The sequence below is a fragment of the Zea mays genome, chromosome 4, assembly GCF_902167145.1.
Source record: "Zea mays cultivar B73 chromosome 4, Zm-B73-REFERENCE-NAM-5.0, whole genome shotgun sequence".
Taxonomy (NCBI): domain Eukaryota; kingdom Viridiplantae; phylum Streptophyta; class Magnoliopsida; order Poales; family Poaceae; genus Zea; species Zea mays.
In genome coordinates, this window is record NC_050099.1 from 134594035 (window position 1) to 134609439 (window position 15405).

Sequence of the window (15405 nt, forward strand, 5' to 3'; positions counted from 1 at the left end):
GGCATAAACTGTGCTAACACTTAACCAAAGTTTTGTGGCTATAAGTTTAAGTTTTTACAGGATCACCTATTCACCCCCCCCCTCTAGGTGCTCTCAGAAGATCCTTGGTGTCTTGGGCTTCAAAGAAGCAAAATTCGGTCGCTCTTTCCACCGCCGAAGCCGAGTACATTGCCGCAGGCCATTGTTGCGCGCAATTGCTTTGGATGAGGCAAACCCTGCGGGACTACGGTTACAAATTAACCAAAGTCCCTTTGCTATGTGATAATGAGAGTGCAATCAAGATGGCGGATAATCCCGTCGAGCATAGCCGCACTAAACACATAGCCATTCGGTATCATTTTCTTAGGGATCACCAACAAAAGGGAGATATCGAGATTGCATACATTAATACTAAAGATCAATTAGCCGATATCTTTACCAAGCCTCTTGATGAACAATCTTTTAACAAACTTAGGCATGAGCTCAATATTCTTGATTCTAGGAACTTCTTTTGTTGATTTGCACACATAGCTCATTTATATACCTTTGATCATATCTCTTTCATATGCTATGACTAATGTGTTTTTCAAGTCTATTTCAAACCAAGTCATAGGTGTATTGAAAGGGAATTGGAGTCATCGGCGAAGTCAAAGACTTCCACTCCGTAACTCATCCTTCGCCATCGCTCCATATCACTCTCCATCTTTGGGGGAGAGAGCAAAAGGACTTCGTCTTTGGTATAATCTTAACTCATTTATTCATGACCAAAGGGGAAGATAGCACTTCGAGGGCTCTAATGATTCCGTTTTTGGCGATTCATGCCAAAGGGGGAGAGAATATGAGCCCAAAGCAAAAGGACCGCACCACCACCAATTTCAAAAACTTCGTGTTTTCAAGAACATTATCAATTGGTTTTCCTATTGTGTTCAAAAGGGGAGAAAGTAGTATTTCAAAAATTATCAAAACCCTCTTGAACACTAAGAGGAGGATCTCATTTAGGGGGAGTTTTGTTTAGTCAAAGAAAAAGCATTTGAAACAAGGGGAGAAATTTCAAATCTCGAAAATGCTTTGCAAAATCTTATTCATTTACCTTTGACTATTTGCAAAAGAACTTTGAAAAGGATTTACAAAAGAGTTTGCAAAAACAAAACATGTGGTGCAAGCGTGGTCCAAAATATTAAGAATAAAAGAAACAACCCATGCATATCTTGTAAGTATTTATATTGGCTCAATTCCAAGCAACCTTTACACTTACATTATGCAAACTAGTTCAATTATGCACTTCCATATTTGCTTTGGTTTGTGTTGGCATCAATCACCAAAAAGGGGGAGATTGAAAGGGAATTAGGCTTACATCTAGTCCCTAATTAATTTTGGTGGTTGAATTGCCCAACACAAATAATTGGACTAACTAGTTTGCCCAAGTGTATAGATTATACAGGTGTAAAAGGTTCACACTCAGCCAATAAAAAGATCAAGTTTTGGATTCAACAAAGGAGCAAAGGGGTCAACCGAAGGCACCTCTGGTCTGGCACACCGGACTGTCCGGTGTGCCACCGGACAGTGTCCGGTGCACCACCGGACATGTCCGGTGCACCAGAGGACTCCAACGCAAACTCGCCACCTTCTGGAATTTCTAGAGGCGACTCCGCTATAATTCACCGGACAGTGTCCGGTGCTCCAAGGAAGAGCGGCCTCAGGAACTCGCCAGCTTCGGGAATCTCCAACGGCTAGTCCACTATAATTCACCGGACATGTCCGGTGTGCACCGAATTGTCCGATGCAACTCCGGAGCAACGGCTATTCGGCGCCAACGGCTACCTGCGACGCAATTAATGCGCGCGCAGCGCGCGCAGAAGTCAGGCGCGCCCATACTGGCGCACCGGACAAGGAACAGTGCATGTCCGGTGTGCACCGGACATCCAGGCGGGCCCACAAGTCAGAAGCTCCAACGGCAGTGATGACGTGGCGGGGGCACCGGACTGTCCGGTGCGCCATCGAACAAACAGCCTCCCAACGGCCACTTTTGGTGGTTGGGGCTATAAATACCCCAACCACCCCACCATTCATTGCATCCAAGTTTTCCACTTCTCAACCACTTACAAGAGCTAGGCATTCAATTCTAGACACACCAAAGAGATCAAATCCTCTCCAATTCCACAAAAAGCTTTAGTGATTAGCGAGAGAGATTTGCCGTGTTCATTTGAGCTCTTGCGCTTGGATTGCTTCTTTTCTTTCTCACTTGCTCTTGTGATCAACACTCAATTGTAATCAAGGCAAGAGGCACCAATTGTGTGGTGGCCCTTGCGGGGAAGTTTTGTTCCCGGCTTTGATTTGAGAAGAGAAGCTCACTCGGTCCGAGGGACCGTTTGAGAGAGGGAAGGGTTGAAAGAGACCCGGCCTTTGTGGCCTCCTCAACGGGGAGTAGGTTTGCGAGAACCGAACCTCGGTAAAACAAATCCGCGTGTCACACTCTTCATTTGCTTGCGATTTGTTTTGCACCCTCTATCGCGGACTCGTTTATATTTCTAACGCTAACCCGGCTTGTAGTTGTGTTTATATTTGTAAATTTCAGTTTCGCCCTATTCACCCCCCCTCTAGGCGACTATCAGCCATGCAGGCTCCTGATCTGACCATGTCGGGCCCTATTCTAGACTCACCAACCACTGCGGTGGTCGTGTTAGCCTCGATGCCACCAGCGCCCCTACTTCTGTCACTTCTAGCCTTGGTGCCACCAGCCTAGGCCCTGGCTTCATGCATGGCATCGCACACCACTCCTCTAAAATCACGGTGGCTCACTCCACCTTGGTTGTTGGACTCAGCACTACCAAGGTGACAGTCATTGCATTCAGGACCACGAACGTGATGTTGCCCTCACCTAGGAGCACAAGCGCAACACGATAAATGCCCTTGCCATGCAGTTGGTTGATGTTGAGTGTCACCTGCTTGGCTTCTCCATCGTTGAGTATTCTCTGATGCCCCCAATGGTCCTTCCTCCTCAGAGTATGACGTGGTGGTTATCGCTAGCCTCAATGCTCAAGTAGAATGTGTCCAGAACATTTGGTTGCTCATATCTATCATCCTCAACCTTGTGTCTACTCACTACGACCACTGGCGTGATCATGTGATCCTCATCCTACGACCACGTCCTTGCTGATGTTGTTCCCCAACTACTATCGTCCTAACACTGGATCGACATTGTGGTTCTCTCATGGATCCTTGGCATCCTCACCATTGAGCTCTAGGGCGTCGTCCACTAATGAGGGGGGCATCGCTCACTAGGCCTGGGTTGCACTCAAGGCCCAGTTCCTTGGCAACCAGGAGGTTTGTGCCCTACACCTTGACTCCTCCTTTTGGCCCTTCTCCTAGGGCGACCTCTTTGTCACCGAGTACTGTCATCGGATGAAGGGCATGACAGACTCTCTTCAAGATCTTGGTGAGCCCATCTCCGATTGCACACTTGTCCTCAACCTTTTGTGTGGTCTCAATTGGCACAATGACCACATGAAGGCCTTCAACAAGCGCTCTATGCCCTTCCCGTCCTTCCATGACATTCGCAAAGTGGTACTTCTCGAGGTCCTCACCTCATACGCTAAGTCCACTGTGTCTGCCATGGCCCTCTATGGTGCGTCCTCCAGTAGCCAGCCACCTTGCCATCCATCACCGGAGAGCCTCCTCTATGCCCTCCTACCTCTTCTCCTATCTCTAGGGCTCCTCGTTAGGCGACTAGCTCCAGCAGTGGTCACCAACACCAGCTCCAGCGGTGGTCTCCCTCCCCAACCGCCTGCATGGCCCCTTCCCCAGTTAACGTGATTATAGGACTCATTATTGGAGTAAAGAAATTTTGTTGGGTCCGAAATCACTTAAATTAGGTCTTATTTTGATTTTTAGGACCCAATTTTAAGACTCTCTTGGAGATGCTCTTAGTTGTTCCATTCTAAAACTCTTAGCCAATTTTAGTTGCTAAGAGAAAGTATAATAAGATAATGTAGATGGGCTATAAGAGAGGTCACATGAGATTTATGATGACGTGAAAAAAAGAGAAATGGAGAGAGGAGCAAATGATGGTCACTAATAGCCACGTGAATGCAGGTTGCTCACGGACTCCAAGACGGTTTTTGAGAAAAAAAGATGTGGACCCATTATTAAATGTACACTTTATATTATTAGAGAGATATTATATGGGTAGGCTTTTACTTGACTATATGTGACATGCCAATGTCATAAAATCTATTGTTAACTATATTATTTACCTTGCTCTAACTATTAGGTTTAGAGCATCTCCAAGAGCCTCCCAAAAGTCTTCTCTAAATCAAGTTTTTTTTAAAAAAAAACACAAAAACTTGTCTCCAACAGTTCCTCTAAAGTGCTCCTAACTTTTTCATAGCTCTTAAAACTCTCTCGTTTATAGGTACAAAGGTGTTTTTTAGCTCCCCAAACACACAAATGTGCACGAAATCGAGCTGATTTTGTTTTATTACCACTTCACACGTTTGTTTGCTGCTTGTCTACTCACGTCCACGGCCACCTGCGTAACCACTGTCCATGCATCATCAGCATCCCCCGCTGGCAGCGCGCCCCTGCTATTCGATATCTACCGTCGCACGACCCGCTATTGGACATCCATTATATTGTTAGTCAAGCCTCTGTTGTCGCTTGCCGCCACCGTTGGTCCTCTCTAGCTAGCCACGCCCGCACGTGTACTGCTAGCGACCTTTGATAGCGGCATAGGTTTGATCGGTTGGCAGAGCTCAAAGCTGTAGAAGAAGAAAATACACCCGTAAAATTTATCAACATGGGCTAAGACTGATTTGGTCTAGTTTAAAATATTTTTGACCAACTTTAAAGGAACTGCTGGAGAAAGGATTAAAATATACCCCTAATAATTTTGAGATACTCTTGAAATTTTGATTTTTCATAAGTCATTTTCTGAGGAGGAGATGCTCCATGCTAGAGATGAAAACGGGACGGATACAACGTCATCTCGTATCCTATCCTATTGTATTTCTCTTGGATATGAGACTGAATACGAGAAGTTAAAATTCGGGACGGATACATGATGAGACCGGGTAAAAATTCAGGCGGGTAAGAAACATATATCAGATATTATTCGGATAGATAACAGATATTTGTCGGATAATTCGCCCTGATAATATTAATTGTCCAACAGTCCAACAAACAAATAAATAAAAAATACATAATCATGTATCTCAAATATAGAAAAATAAACCGATAAAATTAACATTATGCAGTTCAAAGTTACTAATCACAAGGATATTATAGAACCAATAATACAATTTTAAAAAAATCGACAACATATCCCTTATTTTAGGCATAATTCACAAGTCTACAAGTATATAATAGATAGTAGATAGTTGACATTAACTACATGTTCAAGTGTTCATTATTTTCATACACTAAATAAAACAACACAAATATAATATTACATGTTAACTACTGTCGTAATGGGAAAGTGTAACAGGTTAATAAATGTTCAAGTGTTCCACAAATGTAGTTCCATACTGCTACACGTTAATTAACATGTCCATTTGCTGCCTTTGCTTAATGTCGTAATGGGCCATCTGGATTCCAGAGGTGGGCCAGCAGGGAACATGCTAGCAGGCAGGCCCAGCCGCCCAGACCCCACCATACTCCAGTAGTCCACAACGTCATCACGCAACAGTATCCTACCCGAAATTTACGGATACTTATCGAGTATTAGTGATTTCATATCCTACTTGTATCTAGAGTTTAATATCTGAGTACTACTCATGTCCGTCCTAATAAAAAATATGTGTATTCATATCCAAAAATCTGTCATGTTTTTATAACCGTATTCGATACTCGTCTCGGGTACCTGTCCTATTTTCATCTCTACTATCTGCCCTCCGTCATCACGCGAACACAGTAACCTGCACAAGGGCATATACTACCCTAAGCCCTTAGAACAGTTTTTTAAATATAAGAGATAGATAAGAGACTACATGATATAACCCTGAGCATCTAGAGAATAAATACAGCCAAGACACAATATGCATAGAGAGTCGTGTAGAGACGCACGAATAGCCCGTCTCTTGATTTTTTTCACTTAGCTCTCTAAAGACCCCACAAGAAACCCCTCATTTAAGAGCATGTATAAGCTTGACATCGTTTTACGACACTCTAAGTATAAGACATAACTAATGCACGATATGATACAATGAACGTGTCTAAAACTTATGTTTTACTATATTTATTGGACCCAATAAGAATATTCAATAAGTTCAATAGACCAATCAACTATGTCCTCCATCTCGAACAAAGAGGTAAGACACGTCTTTGTTAAGAGATGTGACTTGAGTTTGTTTACATTTACCTTTTTAGACACAGACAAAAAGACGACTCAAAACATCGGACTTATTTAGGAGCAATGTATTAGAGAGGATTGAAAGAACTAAAATCTTTTTTATTCAAAATTGAATAATGAAGAATTATAGCCCCTCATTTACCTTCGTAATCTTGTTCCCCACTGTTGTACGTGCCCTTTGGGTTGTATATACCCTAACACCTCACAGGCTGACATATCGGCCCGCCGCATCCCCATGGCATGTTCCCAAGCTGAACCTTTGCCGCCTGCGGCCTGCCCGGGAGGCGGCGGCTCATTGTAGGATGCCACACCGATGCGGACTCCGGAAACCATCGGTTCGGCCCTGGCCCGCTTCGGCACGTCGCGGTCGCTGTTCGCCGGAGCGCACCTCCACTCCCACCTCCTCAAGTCCGGCCTTCTCGCCGGCTTCAGCAACCACCTCCTCACACTCTACTCCAGGTGCCGTCTACCGAGCGCAGCACGCGCGGTGTTCGACGAAATCCCCGACCCGTGCCACGTCTCCTGGTCCTCGCTCGTCACCGCCTACTCGAACAACGGCATGCCCCGGGACGCACTCTTGGCGTTTCGGGCCATGCGCGGGCGCGGCGTCCCGTGCAACGAGTTCGCGCTCCCCGTCGTGCTCAAGTGCGCGCCGGACGTCCGGTTCGGCGCGCAGGTGCACGCGCTGGCCGTGGCCACGAGGCTCGTCCACGATGTCTTCGTCGCCAACGCGCTTGTGGCCGTGTACGGCGGGTTCGGCATGGTGGACGAGGCCAGGAGGATGTTCGACGAGTATGTAGGCGTTGGAGGGGAGAGGAATGCCGTTTCGTGGAACACCATGATATCGGCGTACGTCAAGAACGACCAGAGCGGGGATGCCATCGGGGTGTTCCGCGAAATGGTGTGGAGCGGGGAGCGGCCGAATGAGTTCGGGTTCTCGTGCGTGGTGAACGCGTGCACGGGATCGAGGGATTTGGAGGCTGGGAGGCAGGTGCACGGTGCAGTGGTGAGGACGGGATATGAAAAGGATGTGTTCACAGCAAATGCGCTGGTCGACATGTACTCAAAGCTGGGAGACATTGAAATGGCAGCAACGGTTTTCGAGAAGATGCCTGCGGCGGACGTCGTCTCATGGAATGCTTTCATTTCTGGCTGTGTAACCCATGGGCATGATCACCGTGCACTGGAGCTGCTACTACAGATGAAGTCTTCAGGATTGGTGCCCAATGTGTTCACCTTATCTAGTGTTCTGAAGGCTTGTGCTGGTGCTGGTGCATTCAATTTGGGCCGGCAAATCCATGGGTTTATGGTCAAGGCCGTTGCAGATTTTGATGAGTTTGTCGCTGTTGGCCTTGTCGACATGTACGCAAAGCATGGGTTCTTGGATGACGCAAGGAAGGTGTTTGATTTCATGCCCCGAAGGGATCTGATTTTGTGGAATGCACTGATCTCAGGCTGCTCTCATGACGGACGGCATGGTGAGGTGCTGTCACTCTTTCACAGGATGAGGAAGGAGGGGCTTGACCTTGATGTCAATAGGACGACACTAGCTTCTGTTCTCAAGTCAACGGCGAGCTCGGAAGCAATCTGTCACACAAGACAGGTTCATGCTCTTGCAGAGAAGATAGGGCTCCTATCTGACTCTCATGTCATCAATGGGCTTATTGATTCATACTGGAAGTGTGGTCAGCTAGATTATGCGATTAAGGTTTTCAAAGAAAGCCGTTCTGATGACATTATATCTTCTACAACCATGATGACAGCTCTCTCACAGTGCGACCATGGTGAGGATGCAATAAAACTGTTTGTGCAGATGTTAAGAAAAGGCCTTGAACCTGATTCTTTTGTACTAAGTAGCCTCCTAAATGCTTGCACTAGTCTGTCAGCCTATGAACAAGGGAAGCAAGTGCATGCTCATCTGATTAAGAGGCAGTTCACATCAGATGTATTTGCAGGAAATGCACTTGTGTACGCTTATGCAAAGTGCGGGAGCATAGAGGATGCAGACATGGCATTCTCTGGCCTGCCGGAGAGGGGAATTGTCTCATGGTCTGCAATGATTGGGGGGCTTGCACAGCATGGACATGGGAAGAGAGCATTGGATTTGTTCCATAGAATGCTTGATGAGGGTGTTGCCCCAAATCACATCACGTTGACCAGTGTTCTCTCTGCTTGTAACCATGCCGGGCTTGTTGATGACGCAAAGAAATACTTTGAATCTATGAAGGAGACGTTTGGAATTGACAGGACTGAGGAACATTACGCATGCATGATTGATATTCTTGGTCGTGCAGGGAAACTAGAGGATGCTATGGAGCTTGTCAACAACATGCCATTCCAAGCAAATGCTGCAGTTTGGGGCGCACTTCTAGGAGCCTCAAGAGTACACCGAGATCCAGAACTCGGAAGGATGGCAGCTGAGAAGCTCTTCACCCTGGAGCCTGAGAAGTCTGGTACACATGTCCTGCTTGCAAACACTTATGCTTCAGCAGGCATGTGGGATGAAATGGCTAAGGTGCGAAAGCTAATGAAAGACAGCAACGTCAAGAAGGAGCCTGCCATGAGCTGGGTTGAGATAAAGGACAAGGTGCATACTTTCATTGTTGGCGACAAGAGCCATCCAATGACAAGAGACATATATGGAAAGCTAGCCGAATTGGGAGATTTGATGAACAAAGCTGGTTACGTTCCAAATGTGGAGGTCGATCTGCATGATGTAGACAGAAGTGAAAAGGAGCTGCTTCTTTCTCACCACAGTGAGAGGCTGGCCGTTGCGTTTGCATTGATCAGCACCCCATCTGGGGCCCCAATCAGAGTCAAGAAGAATCTGCGCATATGCAGAGACTGCCATGTCGCATTCAAGTACATTTCAAAGATCGTTTCAAGGGAGATTATCATCAGAGATATCAACCGGTTCCATCATTTCACAAATGGGACATGTTCTTGCGGTGATTATTGGTGAAAATGGTTCAGCAGATGATAATTTAGATTTTAGCAGCTTGTTGAGAATTCTGATGTTTTAGAGCAGTTGCATGCCTTCATGGAAGTTTATAGTTTCACAAGTTTTGTAGCCAGTCAGAGGAGCGATGCAATGCAATTTTTTTGTTTGATATGCCCACAGCCATGCATTTTGCAGCTAAATCTGCAGTAGACACTGCGTAGAAATAATCCTCATGTCACGGCTTTTTAATAACACCCATACAATTATTTTGGATACATCAATGCCTCAACGGGGATGAAAAACTTCAGTTATAGAGTCTTTGTTGGGCGGAGGATGAACACAATCTCAAGCAACCGGACGAAGACCATGTTTATGTCCTAACGGCTTTCGCAGATCCATGAGCGAAGGGGCCATCAGCGAAGACATCATTCGCTCTGACAGAATGCCGCGGAGGGGCTACATCATACGAAGGCCTCAGGATGTCTGAGCAGCCAAAGACCGAACATGCCCTCGATCACAGAGCCAAGACCATACTTTATGCCTTATATTGACCATACACAGGATCACAAGCGGAGGGGTCTTCGATCCGACGGGCAACCACAAGTCGTCGATAGTCGACGCCTTCGCCCCACATTGACTAAAAGACTCGCCTAGCCAGTCGCGACCAAGGGGAGCATTGATGCGAAGATTGCCGAAGACAACCAGAGGTACGAAGTCTCTCAGGAGCACAGTAAAACAAATCGCGGCAAAATACACCTGCGGCGTGGGGGCACCCACGAACGTAAGAAAAAGGGTCTACCCTAAGGTTGGCGCTTGTCCTCCATCGGTAAAGGAGAGGAGAGGGCAGCGTTTCACTTTTATTTTTGCCAATCGGAGACAACCGCCAGCATTGCAAGAATACATTATTAGTACAAACCACTCTCAGCGTTGACGAAGTCATCATTACATGTTCGCGAGGCCTCACAATCAAGGACTCGGGGGCTCCTCCTTCGGCATAAGACCAGCCTCCCTATATTCGCGCAACATGATCTCAAGCTCCCGTCCCTCGCTAAATAACCCAAGGGCAGACACAACATCCCAAGCACGGCTATCGCTAACAGCCCCGCCAAAACTCGACAGGGACCTAGATTAACATCGCCAAGTTTAATGGCCCTTAATACGCACATCTTTTCCTGACAAGGGATCAATTAAATTGAGATATTCCTAGCATCGACCCCCATCTCGCCTTCGGGTCGACGGACAAGAACCATCCACTCGCGAAGGGGCCCCTCGCTCAGAGGCGGTAGCACGAGTTCGATGCACCCTGCCCGTCTCAACAACTGAAGGGCCCCTGCTGCCTGGAAGCCTTTGAGGCCGCGACGTCCATCATGACAAAAAAGTCTAAGTCCTCGTCGGACGACTCGTCCATTTCCGCGAAAGAACCTAAGTCCATCATCCACCGACGACTGAGAATCAAAACAATCACCAAAACTATAAGAATCCGAGGGACTCTGGCAAGCCAAAGGGGTAACACACAACACGTTGTCCAACGAGCCCTCTTCCTTGATCAAGACGACTCTAGAATCGCTTTGCGCAAGCCCCCATAGAGGAACCTGAGCAAAAACATTATTCGCAAAATATCAGTCAGCCTTCACAACACTATCAAGCTAAACAAAGCCTATCAACAAGTCTACACTTTGGCCTCATTCAAAGCAGCATCAGGCCGAGGGGGCATCGCTTGCACTCCAGCGGTTGGAGTAGCCGATCCCACGGACGGTGGTAGAGGCGGCGGTGTCACGATATCCAGCAGCGGTACCACCACTACATCGGAGTCAGGCCTCGCAGCAGCAGTAGCAGCATTCGAAGATTCAGCTCTGGCTCTCTGCTCATACGCTGCCCTACCTGCACAAGTAGAACTCAGAAAGATGACCAACCACAAACACAAAATCACATAAACATGGAGACCGTTACTTGCTCCAACTCAGCTATAGAACGCTTGCGGGCAACCTCCGCACGGAAGGGGCTCCACATGCGTTCGAGCATGTCATCTGCCGCAGTACCAGCCACTTCGCAAACCTCGACATACAAGCTTTCTCTGGCTTCAAACTCATCCGAGGTCAAGCGCACCACGTGGTCACAACCCTCATGGATCAATGACTCAAATCCACTCTCGTAAGTAACAAGGGCGAAAAAGATCATCAGCCCTTTGATTACAGCCCGGAGCCCTATGGTCTCCGTCGGTAACCACGTCGCCCTACGATCGAAGAGGCCTTCGCCTTCCATATCCAGCGGATGGATCGCCGCCCCCAACTTCTAGTACACTCTGCTAAAATTATTGAAAACATCTTGTGCATGCACCCGAACGCTTTGAGCGAAGCCCGACGAGCGAATGCGCTCCACTGACAGCTCGATCGTCACTTCATCAAGCTTCTTCTTCAGAAAGCCCAACTTAGCTTCAGCGGACTTCGCTCGTTGCTCGAACTCGGCCGCCTGACGCTTCTCTTTAAGCTCGTCCTTAACAGCCAAACACTCGTCCCTCGCTGTAGCTACCGCCTCTCGCGTTTCCACCAAGGGGCCTAGAGCATCGACAACAGTTGCAAGTTGAAGAAGTATAGAATCAGCCCTAAGCGCACCCTAAAAACGTCGAACCATGCACAAAAACTCTTACCGAGCGAAGGTGAGAAGCAGCATCCCTCAGCACCACCCCCGTAATAGTCGAGTCGTCGACCTCTCCCCCACCTCAATACCAGAGTGCACAGTAGCATCTGCATCTGAGCGGCTTCACACCTTCGTCATCCTAGTGTTCTTGCCTCATCTGATTTTCCATTTCGTTCATCGTGTTTTCCATTTGCTATAGCATCTGCATCTGAGCAGTAACCACTGGATCGGTCCCAGCTGGTGGAGGATTTGGAGGATTCATTTCTGTTTGTTGTTGTCTGATAATCCTCCTGCTATGGTGGTTAGCAGGTAGATCGATACCGCCTCCCTTCTTGGTATTGACCATCTAGGTGATAAATATATGGTAAGATAGTTTTGCAAGGGAAATTACTTAGTAGGCAAACATATAGGCTAGTAGCTGGTCACAAACTGAAGGTTCTTTGGCAGGGCTTTGATCTGTTGTTTTTATGTATAAATTGGAATAACTATGCGTATAAGGTGAATGACTGAATGTCCAAAGGTAAGATAGAATCTGTCAAGATGAGATAGATATGTGATACTAGCTGTATTCTAATAGAGAGATAGTATAGGTTGTCTAACTATTTTATAAACATTTTTTGTGCCTATGTGTATATGAAGATGCAATTGTGCATATTACTCCACAACTCATCACATTCAATCAATGATCCAAATTAGACAAGTATCATAAGAACAAACATTCAAGTACATAGATGCCTATAAAATAATTTTGTTTTTGTTCCTAAGATTAGGTATTCTATTCCTAAAAGTCACTTTAGGTACATGATTTCAAAGTGTTAAATCCACTTTTGTCTTTAGAGTGAAAAGGTAAGAGTAAATCAGCAGTGGATGAGAAAAGATTAAGGAAAGTTTCGAAAGAATCAGAGTGGCAAAGGTAAGTAGATAATGGTTGTCCAGTTCTATCTAGGTTTCGTCCTACAGTCAACATCGCTCTGATACCACTTCTGTCACACCCGAGTTTCGGGGCACCAAAATCCGGGCGCGAAATAATCACCAAGTGTGCTGGTACCAAGTCTCACACATATGATGACCCATGGTACAGAAATGAATGTTACATCATTTATATATAACGGAGTTCTATACAAAATAAATAAATAATTACATCATATGGAGACAACGATCCAGCAACCCAAAGTTGACTGGGAGACGACAATCAAGATCTCTCACAAACTCATCACAGCATCCTCCATGCGCCTCATCCTGCGGTACCTGTTCTTGATCTGTGGGGGGCTATGAGATAGCAAGGGTGAGCTCACATACATTCATCTCTCAACAAATTGTGGAGAATAATGTGCATGAACTCACCAAAGGTGGGAGCTCATGTTGTATAAGGCTTACCAAATAGGATCGTTAGAGCTGAGCATTGCTTTTAAAGTTGGTCAAAATTTTATTAGTAGTTACTAGGTATAAGTAGACACCAACCCAACTAAGTAAGAGGTCAAGATTAATAACAACACCCGCGATGCAATGCATATGACAAATTGAGTTTAGTTCCATAAATTACTCATGTGAGGGTCCGAGCCGCTCATGACCGTGAGCACGGCTGATATACTAGTTTTACACTCTGTAGATGTTGCCCATCTTTACCCACAAGTCATGTTACCCATCTGCCAAGGGGTCATGAATCCCATACACCTCTACCAAGGAGGCGAGGCAGGGTAACACTACGATGCCTTTACAAAGTTCCACTAGCAAAATCAACCCAAGGACCTCCCTACACTGACCACTCCCCTACTACCCTTGCCTCTTTCGGGTAAGGTAGTCCTCCACTAGCTTTCCTAATTAGTCAGCCAAGGGCGTCCCATACCACCCTTGTGGTAGCACTGTTTTCCTGGATAGTTCTCCATGTTCCAATTAACAATATGATTTTATCATGAACAATAATTAAGCAAAAACATAATTGGAACATGATTATAATAAAACATTAGCTTCCCAAAACTAGGTAGAGCAATAGCAAATCTACCCAATAATTCATCTGTTTGCAAGGTGAGGGATAAACAATGCTAGGGGAAACCTATTAGGTCCCATCAAATTAAACTGAGCATGTCACAGTGATTAATAGTGGACATTATTAGGTAAAAAGGAGTGATGAAGGGCACAGCTTGCCTGAGACTCAAGATTCCCAGGTACCAGGATGATCTTCAGATGACTCGTAACCTCGTGCTAGTCGTAGCAATATAAAAAACGAGGTATAGGCAAAATTATCATCACACCAAACATAAGAACAAACTGCATAAGAATATTCTATGCGTCGTAACGAGATCGCGGGCTCAAGAATCACTAAATTCGGAGCTACTGTTTAAAAGATATGATTTTCTAAAGGTTTAGTTGTTGGGTCCAAAAGAAATTAAGTACATAATTTCAATTTAAGTTTCATAACAAAATAAAGTTACCAGGGAATAAATAATATTAGTATGGGTTCAATGCGACTAGAATGGATCAATTTGAATTTGAAACAAATTAAATATGAATTAAACAAGTTTTAGGAATTATTTTTAAACTAAAAATCAATTTCCTTATTGAAAGTCGCCTAGAGGGGGGTGAATAGGGCGAATTTGAAATTTATAAACTTAAGTACAACTACAAGCCGGGTTAGTGTTAGAAATATGAACGAGTCCGAGAGAGAGGGTAAAAACAAATTGCAAGCAAATGAAGAGTGAGACACAAGGATTTGTTTTACCGAGGTTCGGTTCTTGCAAACCTACTCCCCGTTGAGGTGGTCACAAAGACCGGGTCTCTTTCAACCCTTTCTCTCTCTCAAACGGTCACTTAGACCGAGTGAGCTTCTCTTCTCAATCAAACGGGACACAAAGTCCCCTCAAGGACCACCACACAATTGGTGTCTCTTGTCTCGGTTACAATTGAGTTGATCACAAGAAAGAATGAGAAAAGGAAGCAATCCAAGCGCAAGAGCTCAAATGAACACAAGTCACTCTCTCACAAGTCACTATTTGATTTGGAATGAACTAAGGATTTGGGAGAGGATTTGATCTCTTTGGTGTGTCTTGTATCGAATGCTATAGCTCTTGTAAGGTGTGAGAAGTTGGAAAACTTGGATGCAATGAATGGTGGGTGGTTGGGGGTATTTATAGCCCCAACCACCAAACTAGCCGTTTGGTGAAGGCTGCTGTCGCATGGCGCACCAGACAGTCTGGTGCGCCACCGGACACTGTCCGGTGCGCCTGCCACGTCACCAAACCGTTGGATTCCGACCGTTGGAGCTTCTGTCTTCTGGGCCACCGGACAGGCACTGTTCAGTGTCCGGTGCGCCATCTGGCTCTGCTCTGACTCTGGCGCGCACTATAGCGTATTTAATGCCTTCTGCAGACGACCGTTGGCGCGAAGTAGCCGTTGCTCCGCTGGCACACCGGACAGTCCGGTGCGCCACCGGACACTGTCCGGTGCTACACCAGACAGTCCGGTGAATTATAGCGGAGCGGCTTCCAGAATTCCCGAAGGTGAG

General features: G+C 46.0%; 1 protein-coding gene across 1 annotated transcript; it reads left to right on the forward strand.

Annotated features, from left to right (window-relative positions):
- The first annotated feature begins 6549 nt into the window (after positions 1–6549).
- LOC103653700 (pentatricopeptide repeat-containing protein At4g14850) lies at positions 6550–9573 on the forward strand. Its single transcript, XM_008680531.4, has one exon. The coding sequence runs from the start codon at positions 6639–6641 to the stop codon at positions 9285–9287; it is 2649 nt and encodes an 882-aa protein (XP_008678753.1). The 5' UTR covers positions 6550–6638; the 3' UTR covers positions 9288–9573.
- Positions 9574–15405: the final 5832 nt, after the last annotated feature.